This window comes from Rhinatrema bivittatum, chromosome 4 (assembly GCF_901001135.1).
Source record: "Rhinatrema bivittatum chromosome 4, aRhiBiv1.1, whole genome shotgun sequence".
Classification (NCBI taxonomy): Eukaryota; Metazoa; Chordata; class Amphibia; order Gymnophiona; family Rhinatrematidae; genus Rhinatrema; species Rhinatrema bivittatum.
Window position 1 is genome coordinate 89,964,809 of NC_042618.1, and position 20,552 is coordinate 89,985,360.

General features: G+C 39.8%; 1 protein-coding gene across 4 annotated transcripts; it reads right to left on the reverse strand.

Annotated features, from left to right (window-relative positions):
- Nucleotides 1–1,248: 1,248 nt before the first annotated feature.
- C4H14orf28 (chromosome 4 C14orf28 homolog) lies at nt 1,249–19,331 on the reverse strand. Of its 4 annotated transcripts, none has more exons than XM_029598482.1 (5): nt 19,010–19,331; nt 14,411–14,935; nt 7,958–8,047; nt 2,445–2,579; nt 1,249–1,645 (listed from the first exon to the last, which is right to left on the reverse strand). In XM_029598482.1, exons 2-5 carry the CDS (start codon nt 14,932–14,934, stop codon nt 1,462–1,464), a joined length of 933 nt encoding a protein of 310 aa, XP_029454342.1. In that variant the 5' UTR covers nt 14,935; nt 19,010–19,331; the 3' UTR covers nt 1,249–1,461. The 4 variants fall into 4 exon arrangements, with proteins under 4 accessions (XP_029454342.1, XP_029454341.1, XP_029454344.1 ...); XM_029598481.1 differs by having other exon boundaries at nt 14,411–14,941; nt 19,010–19,330; XM_029598484.1 differs by lacking the exon at nt 19,010–19,331 and adding an exon at nt 18,523–18,995 and having other exon boundaries at nt 14,411–14,941.
- Between the last annotated feature and the right edge of the window lie 1,221 nt (nt 19,332–20,552).

Here is a 20,552-nt window from a genome sequence, read left to right on the forward strand (position 1 = left end):
TGCATTTATTCAAGGTGTGAACGGGGGTGGATGCGAACGAGCGATGTCCTGGATGCCTGCATTATCATTTTGACAAAAAGTATTGTATGGTTTAAGCTGAATCACTGCATGAATAGGTAGTATAAAAATGAGAAAGATTGGACAAAAAGTCTGAAGAAGTCTGATGTTCTTTTCCTATGTAGATTAAAAATGGCCACCTAGGAAGTGGACAGGGCTCAAGTGCTCTCTTAACATTGTCTCCATGTATGCCCTTGAAGCAGCTCAACAGAGAGTTTAACATGGCTATGTCGGCATAAAGATGGTACAGAGATATGTAGTGTGTTTCATGTAAATAATAATGAATGATGAGTGCAGTGACTGGAAACAGACTACTATGGTAAAGTGTTAGTCTAATTTAGCTTATGTTTCCATTTTAGCGAGTTTGTCTGCAATTTAAAAAATGCAAAATAAAAAATAAAATAGTAGTAAGATCCAGTTTGACTGCTCTAAAAAGGGCCCATGTCAAAATGATGACAGTATAGAAGAGGCATATTGAGTACCAGGATCAAAATAAAAATCATGGGACTATGATGTCTGAGGTTTTCCTTTTTTGAACAACCGTTACACAATTAGGGGTACAAGTACATTGCTTTCATTTCATGAAGATACTTTTTGTGTCAAAGAAAGTGTGCAGAGAGCTTTAAGAAATTCTATAAAAAAAAAATCTTTACAAGTAATAAAGTAGTAATAAGTTTGCCAGTAGATACCAGAGTGTTTTTTTTAATATATTTAATATGTATGAGACATTTGCATATAATGAAACCTGTGCACACACATCTCTCATACATAGTCACTGTGGATATATTGAAATCCTGACCTGTTTGCAGTGCCTGAGGACTGGAGTTGGTCATTCCAACTCTAGGAAGAAAGCTACCTACCCGTTCGAAGAATCAGTAAAGGAGCAGGAGTCCCCAAATGTAGTCCTCCAGGGCTACAACCCAAGTGGGTTTTCAGAATTTCCACAAGTAATAAGCTTGAGATCTATCTGTATACAGCAGAGAGGCAGGGTATACAATTAAATCTCATGCATACTATGTGGAAATCCTGAAAACCTGACTGGACTGAAGACAGAGTTGGATACCTTGATCTCAAGAGCACCACACTAACCCACTTTATCCCAAACAGATGTTGACCAACTATACAATCTTAAAAAAATATATTTGAGACACCCCAGCAGATGCAAGGAAACAAGCATAGTTTTTAGTTCAATTAGCCTTTGGTATAAAAATATTTAATATAAAAAGCAATACATTTTGCATAGTTTTTTTTCCAATTTGAAACTCACATAAACAATTTTAAAACAGAACTAGTGTAGTTCAAACTCTTCTTGGATGCCAAGTATATACAGAACATAGCCCTTAATTCCGTGGGGAAGCGATCAGAACGTAATTTTGTGTCATTCGTCTTCACTTCAGTCACAGATTATTTCTCTGCTGCTCGAATATAAACTAATGATGACAACAAAAGAAATTCTGGAGGTTTATTTAGCAAAATTAAGTTGATATTTCTAAGGCCATCGTAATGCATCCAATATCCATCAATCTGGAAAGCTGCTGAGTAATGATGTTCCTCTTTGTTGAAGAATGTGGCACCTTCCAGCAAATATCTGAGATAAAAAAAAAAAAGGAACATTTTAAATTTCAAGGGTAAGATGTTCTCTCTTGGCCACCTGTGGTTGTTAACCAAATACTGGATCATAGCATGTTGAAAGCCTCAGTTCTGTTTAAAAGGAAAACTAGCCCTTGTTTAATGTTCAAACATATTCTTGGCAAGTAGTAATTCCTTAAACCAAATAAAAATGCTATTTAGTTATTTATGATTTTTATATACCAATGTTCATTTCAAAAAGAGATATCACATCGGTTTACAAATTACCCAAAAACACACTCAATTCAATTAGCCCAAAGATGGTGTCTCACATATTACAGGAAGTAATCCAATCTTGCAGTGCTATGCAACTTGAGGTTCTTCCAGTGACTTAAAAGTAACAAATTGCAATACTTTTTTCTGTATGAACTGTTACATATCCTATGTAGAGGGTATGTTTTCTTTTTGATCAAAGATTTGGTCGCAAATGAGACAGGTTTGTGTGATTAAATCTGATATAACCCAATGAATGTCGTTATATAAAAGCAAATAATTAAATAAATAAATAAAATGAAATCACAAAGGCCTAAGATTAGGGCTAGGGCAAGTTTCTTTACTTGGTTTGCCATGGAAAGCCATCCCCACTTATGAACATTCCTGAAGGTCTGAATTTATTTTAAAATCAGTTAACACAGGTTAGTTGTTAACTCGATCCTGAAAGCAAGATTCCATTTTAGATAAAGACCAGCAAAAAAGAGTCAAAAACAAACTAGTAACAAAAGTAAACTGAAGCTTACATTATTCAGCATGTCACTTACTTGTGATCTGATAAATCTAAGTAATAAGGTACATAGGCCAGCTCTTCTGATTTCCACTGCTGCATATTTAAAATAACAAAAGGAGGCGCACCATGACAGAAAATCCTCTGTGAGAATTCTCTCAACCCCTCGCATCTATAAGAACAGAAAAGCATAATTAATTGTACTTGCAACACAAACCATAAAGCACACAAACTATTTCTATGTCTAGTTATATTTTAGACTGTGCCCTTAATTTGTAACTATATGTTATAGGCAACACACATGGATTCTATGCTTATCTTAATAAACCAGACCTCAGTTTAGGTAGCTATAACTCACTTCTGTATCTTCTCAATATGCAGCTGCAGAAACTAATAAGTTCTCAGATTTTGATCACTCAGTTGAAAGCTCCTGTTCTGCATCTAGTACTGCACCTTTTTAAGATTACATTGTCAAGGTGCACTGTAGATTTGAGCCTCAGTATCTACAATCTCTCATACATATTTACTGTGGAAATCCTGAAACTCATATGGCTGTAGGGTCAATGGGAAAAGTCTGGGAAGACCTGATCTATCGGATAGATCAACGATGGGGTAAGCTCCTAGGCTGCAGGCTCACATCCCTTCCGTCAATGACTCTGCATAACTTTGGTAAGTTACTTTAGCTCTCTGCCTCCATTTACTCAACTATACTGCCTTTTGTATTTAGTTATTGAAATAGAAAGGACAACTCCAGCACTGAACAAGCATCAATGTATTAGTCATTTGTTATTTTATAGAATTTTTTTTTTTTTTAGACAGCCCTATTTTACTATTAAAAAACCAAAAAACCCCACCCCAAACAAACCTATAAACCCCTAAATTCATCATCTCTTCCCTAAAAAGAGAAATTCCTTGTTTTATTCACACTTTAAAGTGTGAATAAAACAAGGAATTTCTTTGACCACCAGGTTGTGTGAATGACATTTAATAACTGTCTACTAATCACTGCTCAAAATCATTAAATTAAAGCCAGCAATCTAAAAATCACAGGCCTGTTTCTTTTGATTTCTGCTTTCATATCACTTTAGGGCCCTGATTTACCAAGATGTTTTTCCTTTTCAGTTCTTATGGGGAAAAAAAAAAAGCTTAGTAAACCATGCTTTAAGTTTGCAATTGGCATCAGTCAGTGATTTAATAACACAACTGCACTACTTAGCAAGGGTAGAAATATACTAGGCACCTACTGCCCACATCTACAAGGAAAGGCTGGTGGGAGGGAAGGGGGAGAAAAGAAAAATAAAAAAAAAGTTAACCCCCCCAAATAGTAGGAAAAAAAATGCCAAAAAAAAAGTCCCTGGCACCTTAAAATTTTGGCTAGCACCTATGTTTTTGTTACATTTTTCTGGTCCTGTTTAAGTGTCATTAGCCAAGTGTTCAATATCAGCTGGTTGCAGTACCATCAACATTTGCTCATGGCTAAAGGATCTGACATTTTTCACTTCAGCATTGAGAAAGAACTGAAAATGATCACTCATAACCCACTAAAGTGGAAAACAGAATAAAACATCTTTTCACTGATTGCAGGAAGCTTCTTTGCAACATAAAAATCATGCTGGAGCACATAATAGCAGTTAATCAAAGAAGTACTGTAAGTGATCTCCTGTTCTGACAACCTGGCTACAAGGAAAGGGTAAACTGTCCACATATTACCACCATCTGATCAACTCATCCTCCCTCTATACTTCTTTTTATTCATAGTTCATCTCCTGAGGACATGGCTAATCTCTTCCTTTTTATTTGCATCTGGATTTGCCATTCAGAATGACAAGGTTAATAACTCCTGGATAGAGCACATACATCCCTTAACTCTCTCCTTAAATAAGGGCATCCTGGCTGGATTCCTAGCCTGATGTCATAAAGCTGGCCTGATAGCACAGTCTCACTGACCAATCAGGTTCTGACTCAGTTGCCAAGCAACCAGGAAGCCATACTACCAGCCAGCAGCTTAAAGCCTCGGTTTTGATTCCCTTTCAGCTGTTGAAAGGAACTTTCTCCTCCTTCTCCAAATCTATTCAACAGACAGTTATGCTAGTAATAGGCAGAATCTGAGCTTCGGAAGAAAAAAAAAACACAACAACCCACAAAATGCAAGCATTGTACCTCAAGCACTACTTATTGTAATGTGTACTAATGATCTCTCTCCTGCTCACAGAAACGGTGGCTTTCTAGACAAAACTGGCGATTCCCCACCAGTGAAATTGTGCTCAAGTTCCTGTCTTTTTCAGGGTATTTGAATCAAATTAACAAGTAATTACAAGACAGGGCTGTTTATTTTACAGCAAACTCAAATTTGCAAATGCAAACCCACAGAAAAGGTACGGTACCTGAAAATTGACTGTTGTACATATGACACTGTTGTAGTTTTAGAAAAAATAGAAGGAAACTTGTGCCAAGCATGAGACCACACTACAAATGTTTAAATTACATAATTTTACAGCTGATCTGAAAGCTATACCCCAATATTGATCAAATTATGTGTGTAAGAATTCCACATCACTTACATTAGGGGAACTAGTACAAATCTTTTACATACACAGTGTAGATGTATAGAAAAAAAATAATGAACTAAATAGGTTATGTAAAATCAAAAAAATGAAAGCAAGGAATGTTAATGTTACTATCAAAAATTCCAGCTTGTATAATATCCTGGAAATAGATAAATGATTCCTACATACAATATAAGAACAAAGAATACATTAAGGCTATAAATATTTTTGGTCTGTAAGAGGCAACTAGCTTTCTGGGTTGGTTTTTTTTTTTTTTTTTTTTTTACTAGCACAGCCGCCTCCTCTGGAGGAAAAAAAAAACCACCTTGCTGTCATGCAAGGGAGAGTGGCAAAGCCATCACTGACAGCCTTTATGGAGAAGGAAGCATTAGGAGAGTGCCTTGAAGGCCTTAGTTTCCCTGAATGCCTGAGCATAGTAGTTAGAGCTCTGTATGAATCTCCACAATATACACTTGAAGTCATAAAACACTTGTCTGTACCATGCCTGACCATAGACAATATCACTGCAACCTCTTAGCCATTATTTAAGAAGCTGGAAGGAAGAAATCAACCAGAATGAGTGTCTGATGGACCCATAAATTGTTCTACTTTACTTCCCTTAGCAAAGCCTTGCCATTCCCTCCCCACAAGCAAGCTATTTCATGCCATTATTTGAAGCTCATGCTGCTAAGATGACCGACCATGTACACCCAGTTAAACAAAAAGGCTCCAATGAACAGACCTGATGAAATATGTTTCATCAGAAAGGATGAAATGCTTAAGATTATGTGAAGATGAGGCAGGCAATAGAGTACTACTGTCCTACAGCATGGGCTCAAAGGTTCAGATTGGAATTTTTTGGTTACAAATTCCTTCTCAAACTATACAGTTGCACTGGCTGCATACAAATGGTGCTGTGGTTGGTAGGAAGGTTACCAAGTAATTAAAGTAATTCTACAGCCAGATGTAGATGTAGATGTAGATAGGATACCCTCCCCTTTCAAAATTCACCTAACCACTGTATCAAAGGTTGTGTTTACAATTGTCTCAAATATAATGTACTGAGTTCCTATGGACCTACCTTGAAGACCACAAAATACATTTTTAAAGCAACCTGGAACTGAAGCCATTTAAAAAATAGATTTAATCACATTCTTCATGATAATACATACTACACATATGCATTACGATTGGGGCCTTTGAAGGCTGTCATATCTCTTGAAAGGACCAACATGATGCATATATGACAAAGAAAATGTTGCAAACAAGGTGCATTGAGGTTTTTTGTTCAAGATGACAAACTACGATTTTGCTACATGTAAAACTATCTGTATTGTTCAAACTTGTCTCCTTGTAAACTATTCTAACAAGACAAGTGTTAAGAAGTCACATGCAAAAGGTCATTCTTTTGACCAAAATATTTGAAAATGTTGACAGTTTTATTTTAGTGCCATTTTAAAGTTCCTCTATTATACTGACTCATGGAAATCTTAAAGGGACTTGGGCTAGTATCAGTATTCCCTCCTCCAAAAAAAAAAAAAAAAATACATTTAATAGCTGCACATACAAGATTCTCTTTTCCACTTACCTTTTAATACACAAAAATTCTTATACTATCCATATGTGACATTACCAAGCATAAACTCTTTTATAGGATTAATCCTAACTATAAAAGCAGTCTGATGGCTCAGTGGCAATGCTCTCTGTACTGCCATGTAGGAGACTTGAGTTCAATTGCAGGGCCAGGCTTCTTCTCCTTAGTCTGGTTGGGGCTGGGGAGAAGGGGAAGGCAACATAGGCAGCCCACAGTGAGGGAATCTCAGCCATCACATAACCGTGAAATCTACCGGCTAGCCAGGAGTGTATGTACGTGTCCGGGTCCATGGCACCTAGCTTGGGATTGTTAGCTAGATGACTCTGCATGAGGGGGGGGAAAACCCCCCAGCTAGCTGTGAATAAAGGCTCATAGCCTTCACATGGTCCGGATTCAATTGAGCAGGAGCAAAATAAAAAAATTGTAGTTACACAATAATGTAATTCAAAGTTAGAGAGAATGAAAAAGAAAAAATGGAAGGACAGAGACAAAAAAAGTGTATGATTTCTGGCAAGGGACAGGATAGAGCATGTAGGTGTTGAACATATTAGTAAGGCAATCCTGTCGCTTGCAGTTGTGAATCCTTTGCATGGTAAAAAGAGCTCCAAAAATGGGCAGACAGTCTACACCTTTACCATTCTAATGGCATATTAAATGAGAAAGATATGCCTAAAGTGGCAGAAATCCTGCTCAACCTTGTTAATGGCTGACAGCAACCACATGGCCTTTAGATTTCTGCCACACTGTGCAGACTTAGGAGCTGTTCCAGGAATACAAACCATCTTTTGATGGCAGGAGCCAGGTCCCCCCCCCCCCCCCCAAATGAGGACGCAGATTAAAACTAATAACATTTACTAATAATAAATGGAAAAAAAAAAAAGACCTAGCTAGCACTCTGTACCAGGGAAAAAAAAAAAAGTGGACTTGAATTAATGTCCTTACAAAATACGGTATACATACTGCAGTAGCAGCCAACTGTTGTCCTTGAGAGCCACAAGTAGGCCAGGTTTGCAGGACATCCCCAATGAATATGCATGAAGTAAATCTGCATACAATGGAGGCAGGGCATGCAAACTTCTCATGCATATTCATTGCTGATATCCTACAAACCTAGTCTGTTTGTGGCTCTCGAGGACCATAGTTGGCCACTCCTGACACACTGCATTCATTTTAACTAAGAATAGGAAGGTACAAGGATCAGAATGATTATTACTGGGGCCTAGAGAAGCAGCACGGCAGCTTAAGATGAAACCAGTTTGCAAAGAAGATGGGTACAAGATATATGTTTTATATGTTTCATATTTAAAGCCATTCAGAACTGTATGGTAACATTGCACACTAAGTACCTGATGCCTGACCTTTTGTTTTTAATACTGCATATTTTGAAAACCATATACTGTGCACACCTACCCATATTCTTTACACAGTTCTATCCTGGAACAGAACAGCTCATCCACTGCCAGCTGAATCAGATCTCCATGTGGAATTTCATGAAGAGGACTGAAACACACAATTACGTGCAGTTCAGAAGACCAATTCCATGCATGCAACTCAAAGTTCAGGTCGCCACACTGCTCTGCCACTAATTTTCCAATTCAAATGTGTGGTTTGAGAAGTCTCACAAGTACACACATATAAACTGTAAGGTCACACACACACACACGGAGTGTCTGAACATATACACTTGCATGCATTCCTAAACATGATTCAGCTAGGAAGCCACATTCAAACTGACCAAGGAAGAAAAAAAAAAAAAAAAAAAAGATTAAATGTTTGGATTAGTTATATCTACAAGGTAGTAGGAAAAAAAAAAGTCAAACCACCTCAAACTAATATTTTCTATATTATAAATCTCTATACACATATACATGCACTCATACACATTACATATGTAATATATGTTTCCTTAAAAATGCTAAACAACTGATGTTTAATTCCAGACTGGAACCCATAAGAAGGTTCCAATTTGGGACCAAAGTTTTAAATTGTTTAAAATTTAATAAAACAAAAAACAAAAACCCTCCCCACACATGCACACACACCTATAGTGGAAAATTCTCAGGTGCCTAAGATGTGCCACCTGGCAGACCCCTGCCCCACAGAAGACAAATGGTTGGAGAGGAGGAAGAAGAAAAGAAGAGGCTGGACTTATGTATGGGGAATAAAAAAGCTGACTGGAGGGGGCAGCAAAGGAAAGCAAATTATATATATATATATATTTTTTTTTTAAATAGAAATAAGAGCAAAACAAACCAAAAGACCAAACAAAACCATAAATCCCCTGTAAATTGAAAGGAAAAAAAATATCTTTTGCCTAGCTCATAAAAATATTGGCAGGCACCTAAAAGTTTTCTAAATATTTCCTAACCATGTATATAAAAGGAAGTGTACGACTGTATGCAGGATTCTTTTCCTACTACCTGTCCTCAATGAAAACTGCGAGCCTCTTGCTAAGGATACTGCAAGCAACAGCACAAAAACTACTGCAACTTTTAAAAAGGTCAAAAAGAGCTTATTTTAAGAATGTAAGAATTTATAAAATCAGCTCAGCAGTGCCTGAATCACCCAGCTGGAGCTTTGCCAATACCTTACGCCCCTTTACACATCCAAATGCTCTGTGCATGAACCAACCGTAGGCATTACTAATACCAAAAGTGCAGCTGTGTGCAAAGCTGAAGCAAAGGCAAGCATCTAAACGAATCAAACTGCTACTGAACCAGTGGCATGATGCACTAAAGAGTTTCTCCCACTTTATGACTATACGAAAAGTGTTTAGTACTGCCAGCCCTTGGTAGTCACTATATTTTTGCTTCAAATCACAAGGCTTCTTGGATTAAAAGTTACTCACACGAGCTCTGTTCTGCATTTATTTTGATCAGCATCCGGTGTGCACAAGATTCAGCAAATCAGTACACACTATATGCAATATTTAAAAAAAAACAACAAAAAACAACATGTATAAAATATCAAACAGCTGTGAAGGACCTTCCTGGCACTGGTTAGCCCTAGCCTGAAGTAATACATGCCAGCTTCTTCTTTCCTTCCCCGTTGCTGATGGCGCAGCAGCAGAGGTGAGACGAGAGCAGACCTGCAATGCCTCAAGGCAGGGTGGGCTGCAGCTAGGAGTAACATATGGCCAGCCCTACAGATCTTCTAGCTGCCAAGTGCCAAGCTTCTGAAGTAAAATCTAAAATCGTAGATAACACTGGCTGCCCAGAAACTATTTACAAAAGGGCCTTCAAAGCAACTGTATTTATCAAAAGGAATACTGTTATTGCTAAACAAAGCTATAAGCAGTCGCCAAGGTGGAAGACTGCCCTGAAAAATCCAAAAACCTTTGGGAACTACAAATGCACAACAGATCTCTTAAATGTGAACTGTGGGCACTCAAAGGTCTTCCACTGAGAATCCTCTAGCAGCTCTAGGGTTCTTTCTGACCAAGATCAGGCATTAAAGTAGAGCTCTTATGGTGCAAAGAAGTTCCCTAAGTGATTGTTACTTTGATAGGCGCTAGTCAAGTACTGGCATGGAATGAAGCGGAAGTGAGATTTGGAGGAATAACTTAATGTTGATCAATGCCATGAGCATTTGCGCCCATGTAAATACTTGGGCAGGCATAATGTACAGCTTTCTAGCGAAAGGGCATATATCTATTTTATTTCAGACCCTAAAGCTTCTGGTTTGTATTTGTGGACAAATGTTCAAACAACATCACTTGCCCAACGGCAACATATTAACTAGCCCCAGGCTACCAGATCAGGGATTTTTCACATACTGTAAATAAGTGATGGAGAACTGGCCAAATGATAAATTTGCTCCATCAGTTACTGCTTTATCACAATGATATTGATATTCGGGCTCTGTTCACAATCTTCCTCCCACTGAACAGTGAGCTCTGTTTCTGGAGGGTTTCTTCTTTTCTCTGCCAATCAAAATACAATTGAAAAAACCCCAAAAACTGAAGGCCAGCGCATTTTAATTTTTTGGAGGTTAATGCTCCCTTTCACAGCATATTTTAAATAAATAATAGAGATGAGCTGTACTGCGATTTAATACTTCTATCCATCTGAATAAAACCAGCCAAGCTGCTTTGTGGTTAATGTGCTGGAAATCCTGATGTTTATTTTGCTTATATTTTGCTCTATTCTTCATCTCAGCACAATGACACACTATTTACCTCACATATTCATTTTCTGTAGCTAGCACTTCTTTTCACACTATCTCTAATAAACAGATAAAAAAACACAAACTACTGAAACTGAGAAACTGGCCAAGCACACTTTAACCTAAAGCATCGATTCTGGTCCACGTCATCAGTGGTGATCAGTTACCAGGAGGCCGTCTCAAGGCAGTTTTAAAAGGCACATATGACTCATGAATAGAATGGGATAATCAACAATTTATAAAATACACTCTCACAGTGGATCTTTCAAGGGAGTTGAGGATAATCAACATCAAATGGTGTGCTGCCAGCTTCTTTTCCACAGGAAGAGTACCTCCTTTCCTGAATGTACTCTCCTCTGTGGCAGCAGAGTTTTATGCAGGGCCACCCCTGGGGGGGTATGGAGGGGAACAAGCCATGGTGACTGCCCCCGGCCTGCACTGCTGCGTTAGGCCCACCCCCTGACATCACATCCTAGGGCTGCGCCCCCTCCATGAGGCCTGAGGCTGAACAAAGAACTTCTTAAAAGTGCCCCACCGGGGGTCAGGAGGTAAGAGGCATCCTCCGTCACAGCCCACCCGGGGCAGAGGGGCAACGGGGCCAATGCTTCAAACCTGCTTCTGCTGCAGCGGGCTCTCTCCTTCTCACCACTCAATAAGCTGAACTGAACAGCAAGGGAGGGGGGTTAGAAGCACTGGCCCCTCTATTTTGCTCACCTGCACTCTGGGCCATGGAAGGAAGAGAGAGAGGGCCCTAGGAGGCAGAGAAACAGCCTTCAAACAGGGGACACAGAGATTATTTATTTAAGAGTTTTTATATACCGTCATTAAGTTATTTACCATCATAACGGTTTACAATAGGGCACCTTTATCAAAGAGCATATAGATTCTAATTTACATGGGTGATGTGTGTGTGTGGTGGGGGCCATGGTCTGAGTGAATCTTAGCCATGCCCAACATCACTGGGGCTAGAGAGGTCCTGTAAGTATGGAGAGAGTCTCTTTTGGACTTTTAAGCTGTCTCTGAATTGCCTGGAGAGGGGAACCCCCACCTTGAAGCCGAAGAGCTGGGAGAGAGGTGCAAGAGGTACTGTAGGTATGGCAAGGAACCCCATCCTCAATCTCTTGGGGGGAGGCCTTCCCCCACCCTGGAAATTGAAGGCAGCAGCAAGGTTGGCATGAAGTGGTGGAAACAGGAGAATGAGTGCCCCTGAAGCTCAGCCTGTCTCGAAACATCATGTAGGGCTGTTTTTTTGGACTAAAGTGTTTCTAAAAATGTAAATTGGTGGATTAAAGCACTTTGATCAACAAAAAGGAAATTTTTATATACAATTTAAAATTAGAAATATAATGTGGCTTGGGAAGAAGGGATCCGAGAATCCCCAACGATGCTGAAATTGCAAACGCCCTCTGAAATAAACCTGACTACAATATGATTTGCCTTGCAATCAATAGAAAAGGCCATAAATGGACTGACTAAAGAAGTAACTGAAGTTAAAAAACAAGTGAATTTAAATGCTAAAGAAATAGTTGTCCAGAATAAAAAAATAGAAAAGATGGAAACCCAAATGATTGAAATGGATAAAATACATAAAGTATTAATTCAGAAAGATGGAGAATTGGATAAAAGAGTGGAAAGGTTGGAGAACAGTATTAGATCACACAACTTAAGGTTTATAAACTTTCCTGTGATAAGAAACATTGCACCATTGGATCTTTTCAAGCTATATGTCTCCCAGGTATTAAAAATACCTGAGGAAGTAAAGCCTGTAATAACGAAGGCGTACTATTTAAATCCAACTCACAGAAATATGGATGATCCTCAACCACAGGAAGAAGAAATTCCACCTGATTTAACAACGCTTTTAGAGTCATCACAAGAGCTGATGGTTTCTCAGAGAAGACCTTTATTAATATCATTTGCTTTTCTAATGGATAAGAACAATATCTTTAAACAGTTTTTCAGAAATAGTCAGGCTCTTTTCTTTGGGCAGAAAATCTGGTGTTACCCTGACTTGGTAAAGCAGACACAAGAAAGGAGAAAACATTTCCTGAATATGAGGGCTGAAACGCTCTCTAAGGACGCAGCTTTCAAATTACAATATCCATGTAAATGTTGTCTGCTATACCTAGATCAAAAGTATGTATTCTTCGAACCACAGCAGTTAAGGGTTTTTTTGGATTCTCATTCCACTCCTAGTTAAACTCGCTGTCTGTTGTAAAATAGAATTGTAGGTGAAATCTGTTTTAGGTATCCATCAACGTATTATCATATACCTTTGTATTTGTGCTCTTATTTCTTAAAGCCTCCTACCCTTATTCTTTTATTTTATTCAAGTTCAGATTCATATTTGGATAGTATGGTTATATGTTGGTATTATTTCATTCTGTACTTGAAGTAATTTCCTACAAGTAGATACTTGTAATAAGTTAAAATGCAATAAATAAAAAATTAAAAAAAAAAAAAAAGAAATATAATGTGGCTGCATTTATGATTATGTATGAGCAGATTATGGGGGTTTACAGTATTATCAGCTTTTATGATGGTCCAATTTTGATCTAAAGACCACTCAATAAAAAGGGCCATACCTAGATTTTAAAAATCTTACTTGACTGGTATGCAACAAAACCAGGTACCATAAAAAGCATTTAATTCTAGTACTTGAAAAATAAAGAATATTAATTTGGAGTGGAGTAGCCATCTAGTGGTCAGAGCTTCAAGAGCATGCTGAAGACTTTGCTGTCTGGATAAGTCTTTTCTGAATGTCTCAGATAATTATATAGACAGATGACTGCATCCTGGATTTTATATATATTTTCTTGTAAACCGCCTAGGACCTAGGTAATAGGTGGCAAATAAATGTAAATAAAGACACGAGGGCTCAGGTTCATTTTCTCCCACTGATGCTCCTTGCGATCTTGAGCAAATCCCTTCACCCTCCATTGGTTTGAAGTACCAACTTAGGGCCTGATTTCCTAAGCAATTTTCCCCATAGACACTGCATGAGAGAAGAGCCTTAGTAAATCTGATCCTTACACTGCAAACCCTCTGGAGACAGGAAAATACCTAAGGTACCTGAACGGAACTCAGCGTTGAGCTACCAATGAAATGGCACGAGCTAAATGTACCAAAAAGGATTACATTTCAGGCTGTGCAGTTGCCTAGGCAAACACAGCACCTGCAACCCTAAGCAGCTAGCTGTAAGTACAATTTCTGCATGAGAGAAAACACATTCCCCCCCCCCCCCACACAGCAACCCAGCACATAAATCTCATTTACCAGTCTGCATCTTTCAAAAGAAGAGAGACAGTTGCTGTATTGATGACGATATGATGACATAAAAAGTTGACTTACTAGGAATGACGGCTGAAACACTGATTTGCTTTTTTTTTTTTTGCATTGCAATAATGAGGGAATAGACCAGAATACATTCAGATAGTGATTTATTTATACCTTGTATAAATGATAATGAATTTTGATCTATCACTGAACTGGGAAAAAAAAAAAAAATGCCACTGGTCCTTTAGCCTTCAGACTGTTACCACAGAAATTGTATCCACTCTCAAAAGGGGTCATTTACACACATTTGGTGATGCCAGACCCTCAGACAAAAAGTAAAATGTTTTTAAAAGAATTATTATATAGCCAATTTAGATTTAATATATTATTGAAATCTGCATACCTGACGACACATGAACTTACTTTATACTGATGGTATACTGCTGTTCTTCCTGCAGGCGAGTTGGACATCTCCAGTTTGAACAGTAACTCTCTTGGATGGTAGACATAAGATTTTCCAGATTCTTTGTAAAGTTCTCATGCTCATTTCCAGACAAGTCAATTACTAATGATGTTTTGTGAATTTCAGATTTGTACTGCCGTTTTTTCATTCTGTCCCAGATCCACAGCAGCTTGACCAATGTAAAACTGTACGAGTCCATTAAATGAAGAAAACATTCTACAAACTCCTTCCCTAAGTAATGGGAGACCTCCCTGGGAAAACTCTCATTTTCACGCAGTACAACATAAAGCAACATTAAAAAGCCGTCAATTGTACAGGTATTTTTCAGAGTTATCTCTACATAGAGGGGCGTGCAAGATACTGCTTTACGGCCAGCTTTGATGGTAAAAACCCCTCCCCAGGGTAGCACAGGCCGCCAAAACGAGCGGTCCTGGTCATAATTATTCTTAACTGATACTTTGATTTCTTCAAACAATGTCTTCATCCTGTAACTTTAAAAAACACGCAATCAAATAGTGAACTGCAGTGCATGGATAGCTACAGGCACAAATAAATTAATTAAAACAGAACTTAACATTATTCACACGTAATTGAAAAGGCTTGCCCAGAACTTGTTATTACTTGACTTACAAACACACAGTAAATTGCAGAGGGCAACAGTCAATAGCTGGGATGGGTAATTTATTTATTTAATTTTCTTTTTAACCATGGAGGGCCAAATTAGTGGCTATTACCTCATCAGAGGCTGGGGGCCCTCCTTCAGATCTCCGGTTGTAGAGCAGTGGCGAGGGGAGAAGTTATCCCCATGTCCCCCCCGATACATAAGCAACTCAAATAAGGATCATAAGGAGAAAGTGTCCCTAGGCTCCCCCATAGGAAAAGCCACTCAGAAAAAGATCATAAAAAAAAAAAAAAAAAAAGAGAAAGAAAGAAAAGCAGAAAAAGAGAAATCCAGCTAGGTGTATTTTTTTTTTTTTTTAAATCAGAGCCAAGCCACAGGATTTACCTGTGCATTCATGAGCAGCTGCTGTATAGCAAAAGTGCCATACGATGACAGGGAAAATCAGCAGCACTCCTGTAATTGTAACTAACAGCCCCCTCCTCTTTTGGGTACTCTGACACAATGCAAGATCGCAAATGGCATCTTGCGCCATTACTGTATATTTTCCTGCCATCAACTGTTCCAATAAATAGCTGATTTTTTTTTTTCAATCACTGTAAGCCGATTTGGTGCCCAGTGACGGCACCAAACCCAGAAGTTAGACCAGTGGCAATAAATAAATAAAAACAATCAATCAGCTGTCCAGTGAAGGCAGGGCATGCAGATATGCAGTTCATTATCATGCTGTTTTCATTTAAAAGGGTAGAGTAATGAGCTGGCTTTTTTTTTTTTTTTTTTAACTGTTTTGCACATTTTTCTGCCAAAACCTTTAGTGCATTGGAAGTAATGTGCACTAAAGGGAAGTAAAATTGTATGACAAGTTTGATGCACTTTATTGCATTGGCACCAAGGATACATGTTGCTCCACTACTTAGTCCTGCAGAATTTCTCCAAAACTTTCAAGATCTCTACCCCCATAGTGGCCTCAACACACAAACCACCATGAGAAGTTTCACCAAATTTGTCAAGGAGTGAAGGACATAGTGTTTTTACCCCGAGGGTCCCCATTACTATAGGAAAGGGGTGGCCAACTCCTGCCCTTGAGAGCCACAAACAGGCCTGGTTTTCAGCATATCCACAATGAATATGCTTGGGTGAGATGATATTGCTACCAAAGCAGAAAAGTGTGCAAAAAAAGTAGCTTTTTTTTTTTTTTTTACTTCCATTTTAATGCTTAAACTATTTCAATCCCTAAGGTAATTCCAACCACACACCTGTAATCACCAAGCTGGCAGACTCCCTGACCTATGCCTCCCACATTCACCCCCACTCACGTAGCCTTTCCCCCTAACTTGTGGGTAGAGGGGATGATGGGCGGTGGGTTAGGGTGGAGTAGTAGATTGGAGATGGGGGGTTACATAAGAAAATGCCATACTGGGTCAGACCAAGAGTCCATCAAGCCCAGCATCCTGTTTCCAACAGTGGCCAATCCAGGCCATAAGAACCTGGTAAGTACCCAAAAACTAAGCCTATTCCATGTTACTGTTGGTTAGAGTAGGTTCTGTGTGATGCTTTGTGGTCCCAGGTCAGACTTAGGACTGCTACATCTGCTCAGCAAAGACAGTTAAAGAACCCAGTAACCAAGGCAGGGATTAGAGGCCAGCTACCAAGCAAGGGTTACATTGCAGCTGAGAGTTCAGAACCAAAGTTAGCACAAAAAAAAACCAAACAAAAAAAAGCATATGTAAGACTTTATACTTCTTTTCTAAGGATACACAGAACCACATTTTATCAGTATAAACTCTTTTCAGATTTCAGTTGAATCAGAAAGAAACCCAGGATGCCTCAAAGTGGCACTAAAGTGGTGGAGCAAGTTGGCAGCTCTGGCTATGGGACATTAAATCTTGTAAAACAGTGGTTCCCAACTTGGGGTCCATAAGAACATCCCAGGGAGTCCCCCGAAGGGATGCAAGAAAGTTTAGATAGGGAGAAAATGAGTGGGCTGCTGCCACAGGCCAGAAGAGTGAGCGTGGGGCCTATTATAGCCCCCAAAACTTCACCCCACATTGCTGCAGATCAGAAGAGGAAGGACACCCATTAGAAGCCTCAAAATGCACTTTTGCATGTTCAGACATGGGGAAGACAAGGACCGATTGTAAACCTCACTGCTGCACTTTGTGAGGATGTAGAGAAGAGAGAACCTTTGCAGCCTCTGTTGCACACTGAGGAAAGCAGAGGAAAACTGGGATATCACACTGGTAAGAAACATTTCCCACTACTGCCAAGTGCTCGGGCACTGGCCTGACAGAGAGGAGAGAAAAAGAGCCACACTAAAAGAAAAGAGAATAGAATGACTGAGAAGGAGGAAATGGGACTGGGGTTGACAGTATGAGGGGAAAGAGAGAAGGAATGAACTAGGAATGAAGAAATTGAGGATAAAGAGGGAGATAGGAATCCATGATTGACCTGGTTAAGGAAAGTGACAGTGGATGGCAGCCTATCAAAGGAGGAGAGGACCTCCAGGAATCATACTTGGCAGAGGTAGTGAGTAATTTTCACATTTTATGCAGGTTAACACCTGTTTATTCATGTATAAAGGCCATTTTGAAAATTGCTATTTCCTGCCAGTAAAGGTAAAAGTGGCTAGGATGTGAACAGAAGGCATACTTTTTTACCTGCAGGGGGAAAAAAAAAACAGTGGTTCCCACTGAACACAGGAACAAAAGTACTGGCTTTCCCCTGCTGGCCCAAGTTTTCCAAAGGAAACTCTTCAGGCAAGTTTCTTTTTGAAAATTAGACTGCACATCTGTAAGTACCGGTGCTGATTTTCTGTCAGGTCATACCAAGTTGCCAACCCAGAACTTTTTTGAACTTGCTTCTTTTTCCCCATTGCAGCTGGAATAGGAGGTGGAATGGCTCCAACCTTCAATTATAAGGGCAATTTTGAAATTGCTTTGGTAATTGTCTTCCCTATGTATTCAGTTTAGATCAAAATTTTATACATCATGAATGACTCTGGAGTGCATACCATTACTGTTTTTGTTTTGGCATGCAAAAATTAAAGTGTGTGTGTGTGTGTGTGTGTGGGGGGGGGGGGGGGTGTCTGTGAAATGTTTCAAAGCTGGAAAAGGGTCCAGGTTCACTGAAAGTTTGGGATGCCCTATTATAAGACTCATTGTCTGCCAGGAGGTACACATACAGGGAAAAAGCACAGGACTGCTTCTGCGACCAGGTCCATAAGCAAAGCATGTTAAGTAGCACAATCTGAAATTTCAAGAAGCCTCATCACCTAGTAAAAGAGAAACATGAGGGTAACCTGCAAAGCACAGCAAATTCTACCATAAGAAGCTTGCTGGGCAGATTGAATGGCCCATTTTGGTCCTTTTCTGCCGATATTACTGTTATGTTACTATGTTATTAAGTCCAGTGGAAAACTGATAAATAAAAGATGACTTGGAGAAGAGTAAACACCTTTGCTGCCGATCTATATCCGGACATTCAGCAGCTCCCTCTCTCTACTCAGCATCTGAAGATCCACCGTTTCCTGACTTTCGGGGTACCCGCTACGAGATGCATCTCATGCCAAAGTGATCGAGAGCTACGCCAGAGCTGCACAACTAGCTCCAGCCCGCTCCAGCGAAGTAACTCTGCAGGAAAATAAATCCTCAGCTTGCTATCCAGGCCCTCCTACAGCCCGGCCAAGGGCAAGGAGACGAACCTATCTCTCCTCCCACTCCGCTCTGAAAATCCAGCTGGCTCAATGCACCACACCAGCTTCCAGGGGGAGAACGAAACAACCAGAGGCTACTGCTTCCCTTGGGCGCACACCTGTTACTTTCACCGTCCGCCACAAAGCCACGAAAACCAGAAACTTTCCCAGGCCTAGCGGGGGAAGGATACACCCCCTCAGCCGACGGGGAAAAACAAATACGAAATCCTCCGCCTCACCAAGACTGACCTGTCGCCGTAGGAACTCTCATCACATTGTCGTCGTCGCCGCCCGTCACCCTCGCCAAGCGGGTCGGATCTAACTGCAACGCTAACTCTGCGGTGCGACCTTCCCCAGCTGCCCCATTCCGAACGGGAGGGACAGCGGCAGCAACAGCACCGCCACAACCCCAAGCTACGATCGGCCCCGCCCCTTTCACACTGACAGCCTCAATCTGGCCGTGCGCAGGCGCAAATGAGGGGGGGCGTCACGCTCCCTTTGAGCCGCGACCGACAGCTGTGCCCACGTTTTGTCGGTTTGTGTACAGACACAGAGCTGGCCAATCGGAAGTATAGGGCGTGGCTTCGCGATGACAGAGAATGAGACTGTGTGGCTCTTGTTTACGGCGGCTCAGTTTAGTGCTACGTGCATCACGTGGGTAAGGGCGTTGTGGGCATTTTGTTATTCTTTTCATAGTTGTCAGTGCATCAGCAGTGAAAATACAGTGCGCCTGGTATCTTATATTTATAGGAATATCTTGCAAAGTACCTAGTTAAAATAACTTTTTTGAGCAACATATCGATTACTTTTTATTAGCATATGAGTCCCAATTATGTTTTACCAGCTGAAAGTGCTGATCCAAACGTGACATATTCCAGTCATTTTCGAATTAAGGTGTTTTTCCCTATAGACATAGAGGGGAGAAGTTTTAGTAAATGAGGCCCCAAGATAGCTAGCTGGAAATATGGGAGAACAGGAGTAGAATAGAGTTGTAAGTAAGCAAGTATGTTCAGGTAAGGCGGTAAGCAATAATGATAATTCTTTTGCCGGTATGTAGTACCGGAAAGACACAGAAACAGGATTCAGCCCCTCTCCTTCAGTCAGCCTACAGGAGGCAGCAGGGAAGGGGCTCATGAAGCATTAATTGTTTTCTTCTGTTCTCTATAGACTCCTCATATTTATTTATTTATTTTATTTAAAATTTTTATATACCGGCATTCATGTTGCAAACACATCATGCCGGTTTACATATAACAGGGGTGTACAGTGAACATATTCCCTCTGTCTCCATATCAACACCAACTAGGGCTGCCAATGGCTCCAGATTTTCAGGACAGGTTGATCCAGTCCTGGTTTTACTTTATTGCAGACCAATAATCCTGCTATTCAGGCTACTATTTCCTCACCATGTATGTTTATACTCAATAATCAACAAATGAGGAATATCAAACTTTTCACTTTACTTTAAATTTTCATTTAAACCCCAGGGAATTAGTATCAGAATGTACTGTAATCAATCCTTTTGGCTCTTGCCCTTACAGGGCTGCAACCAAATTCATGGTAGAACAGCACTTTGTTTTTAACCTCATTTACTAGTTCCCATTGGCACAATATTTTTATTATTATTTTAAAATTGTATATTACTTTACTTAACTTAAATCACTTATCTTTTAAAATATTCCGTGTGAGGAGATGCCATTTTGTTTTTGTGCTGCAGGGAGGAGCCGGGAGCGGCCGATGAAATGAGAAGAATCCCCTGAAGCAGGCGATATAGGCTGCCGAAACATTGCAA

What these genes read in the sequence shown, in the direction of transcription:
- C4H14orf28 (XM_029598482.1), bottom strand. Translation starts at nt 14,934, where the DNA reads ATGAAGACATTGTTTGAAGAAATCAAAGTATCAGTTAAGAATAATTAT. An exon ending in GAACTGTGTAAAGAATATGG is followed by an intron (nt 2,580 to 7,957) that starts GTAGGTGTGCAC and finishes CTGTTCTTATAG; the next exon opens with ATGCGAGGGGTTGAGAGAAT. An exon ending in TTAGATTTATCAGATCACAA is followed by an intron (nt 1,646 to 2,444) that starts GTAAGTGACATG and finishes TTTTTATCTCAG; the next exon opens with ATATTTGCTGGAAGGTGCCA.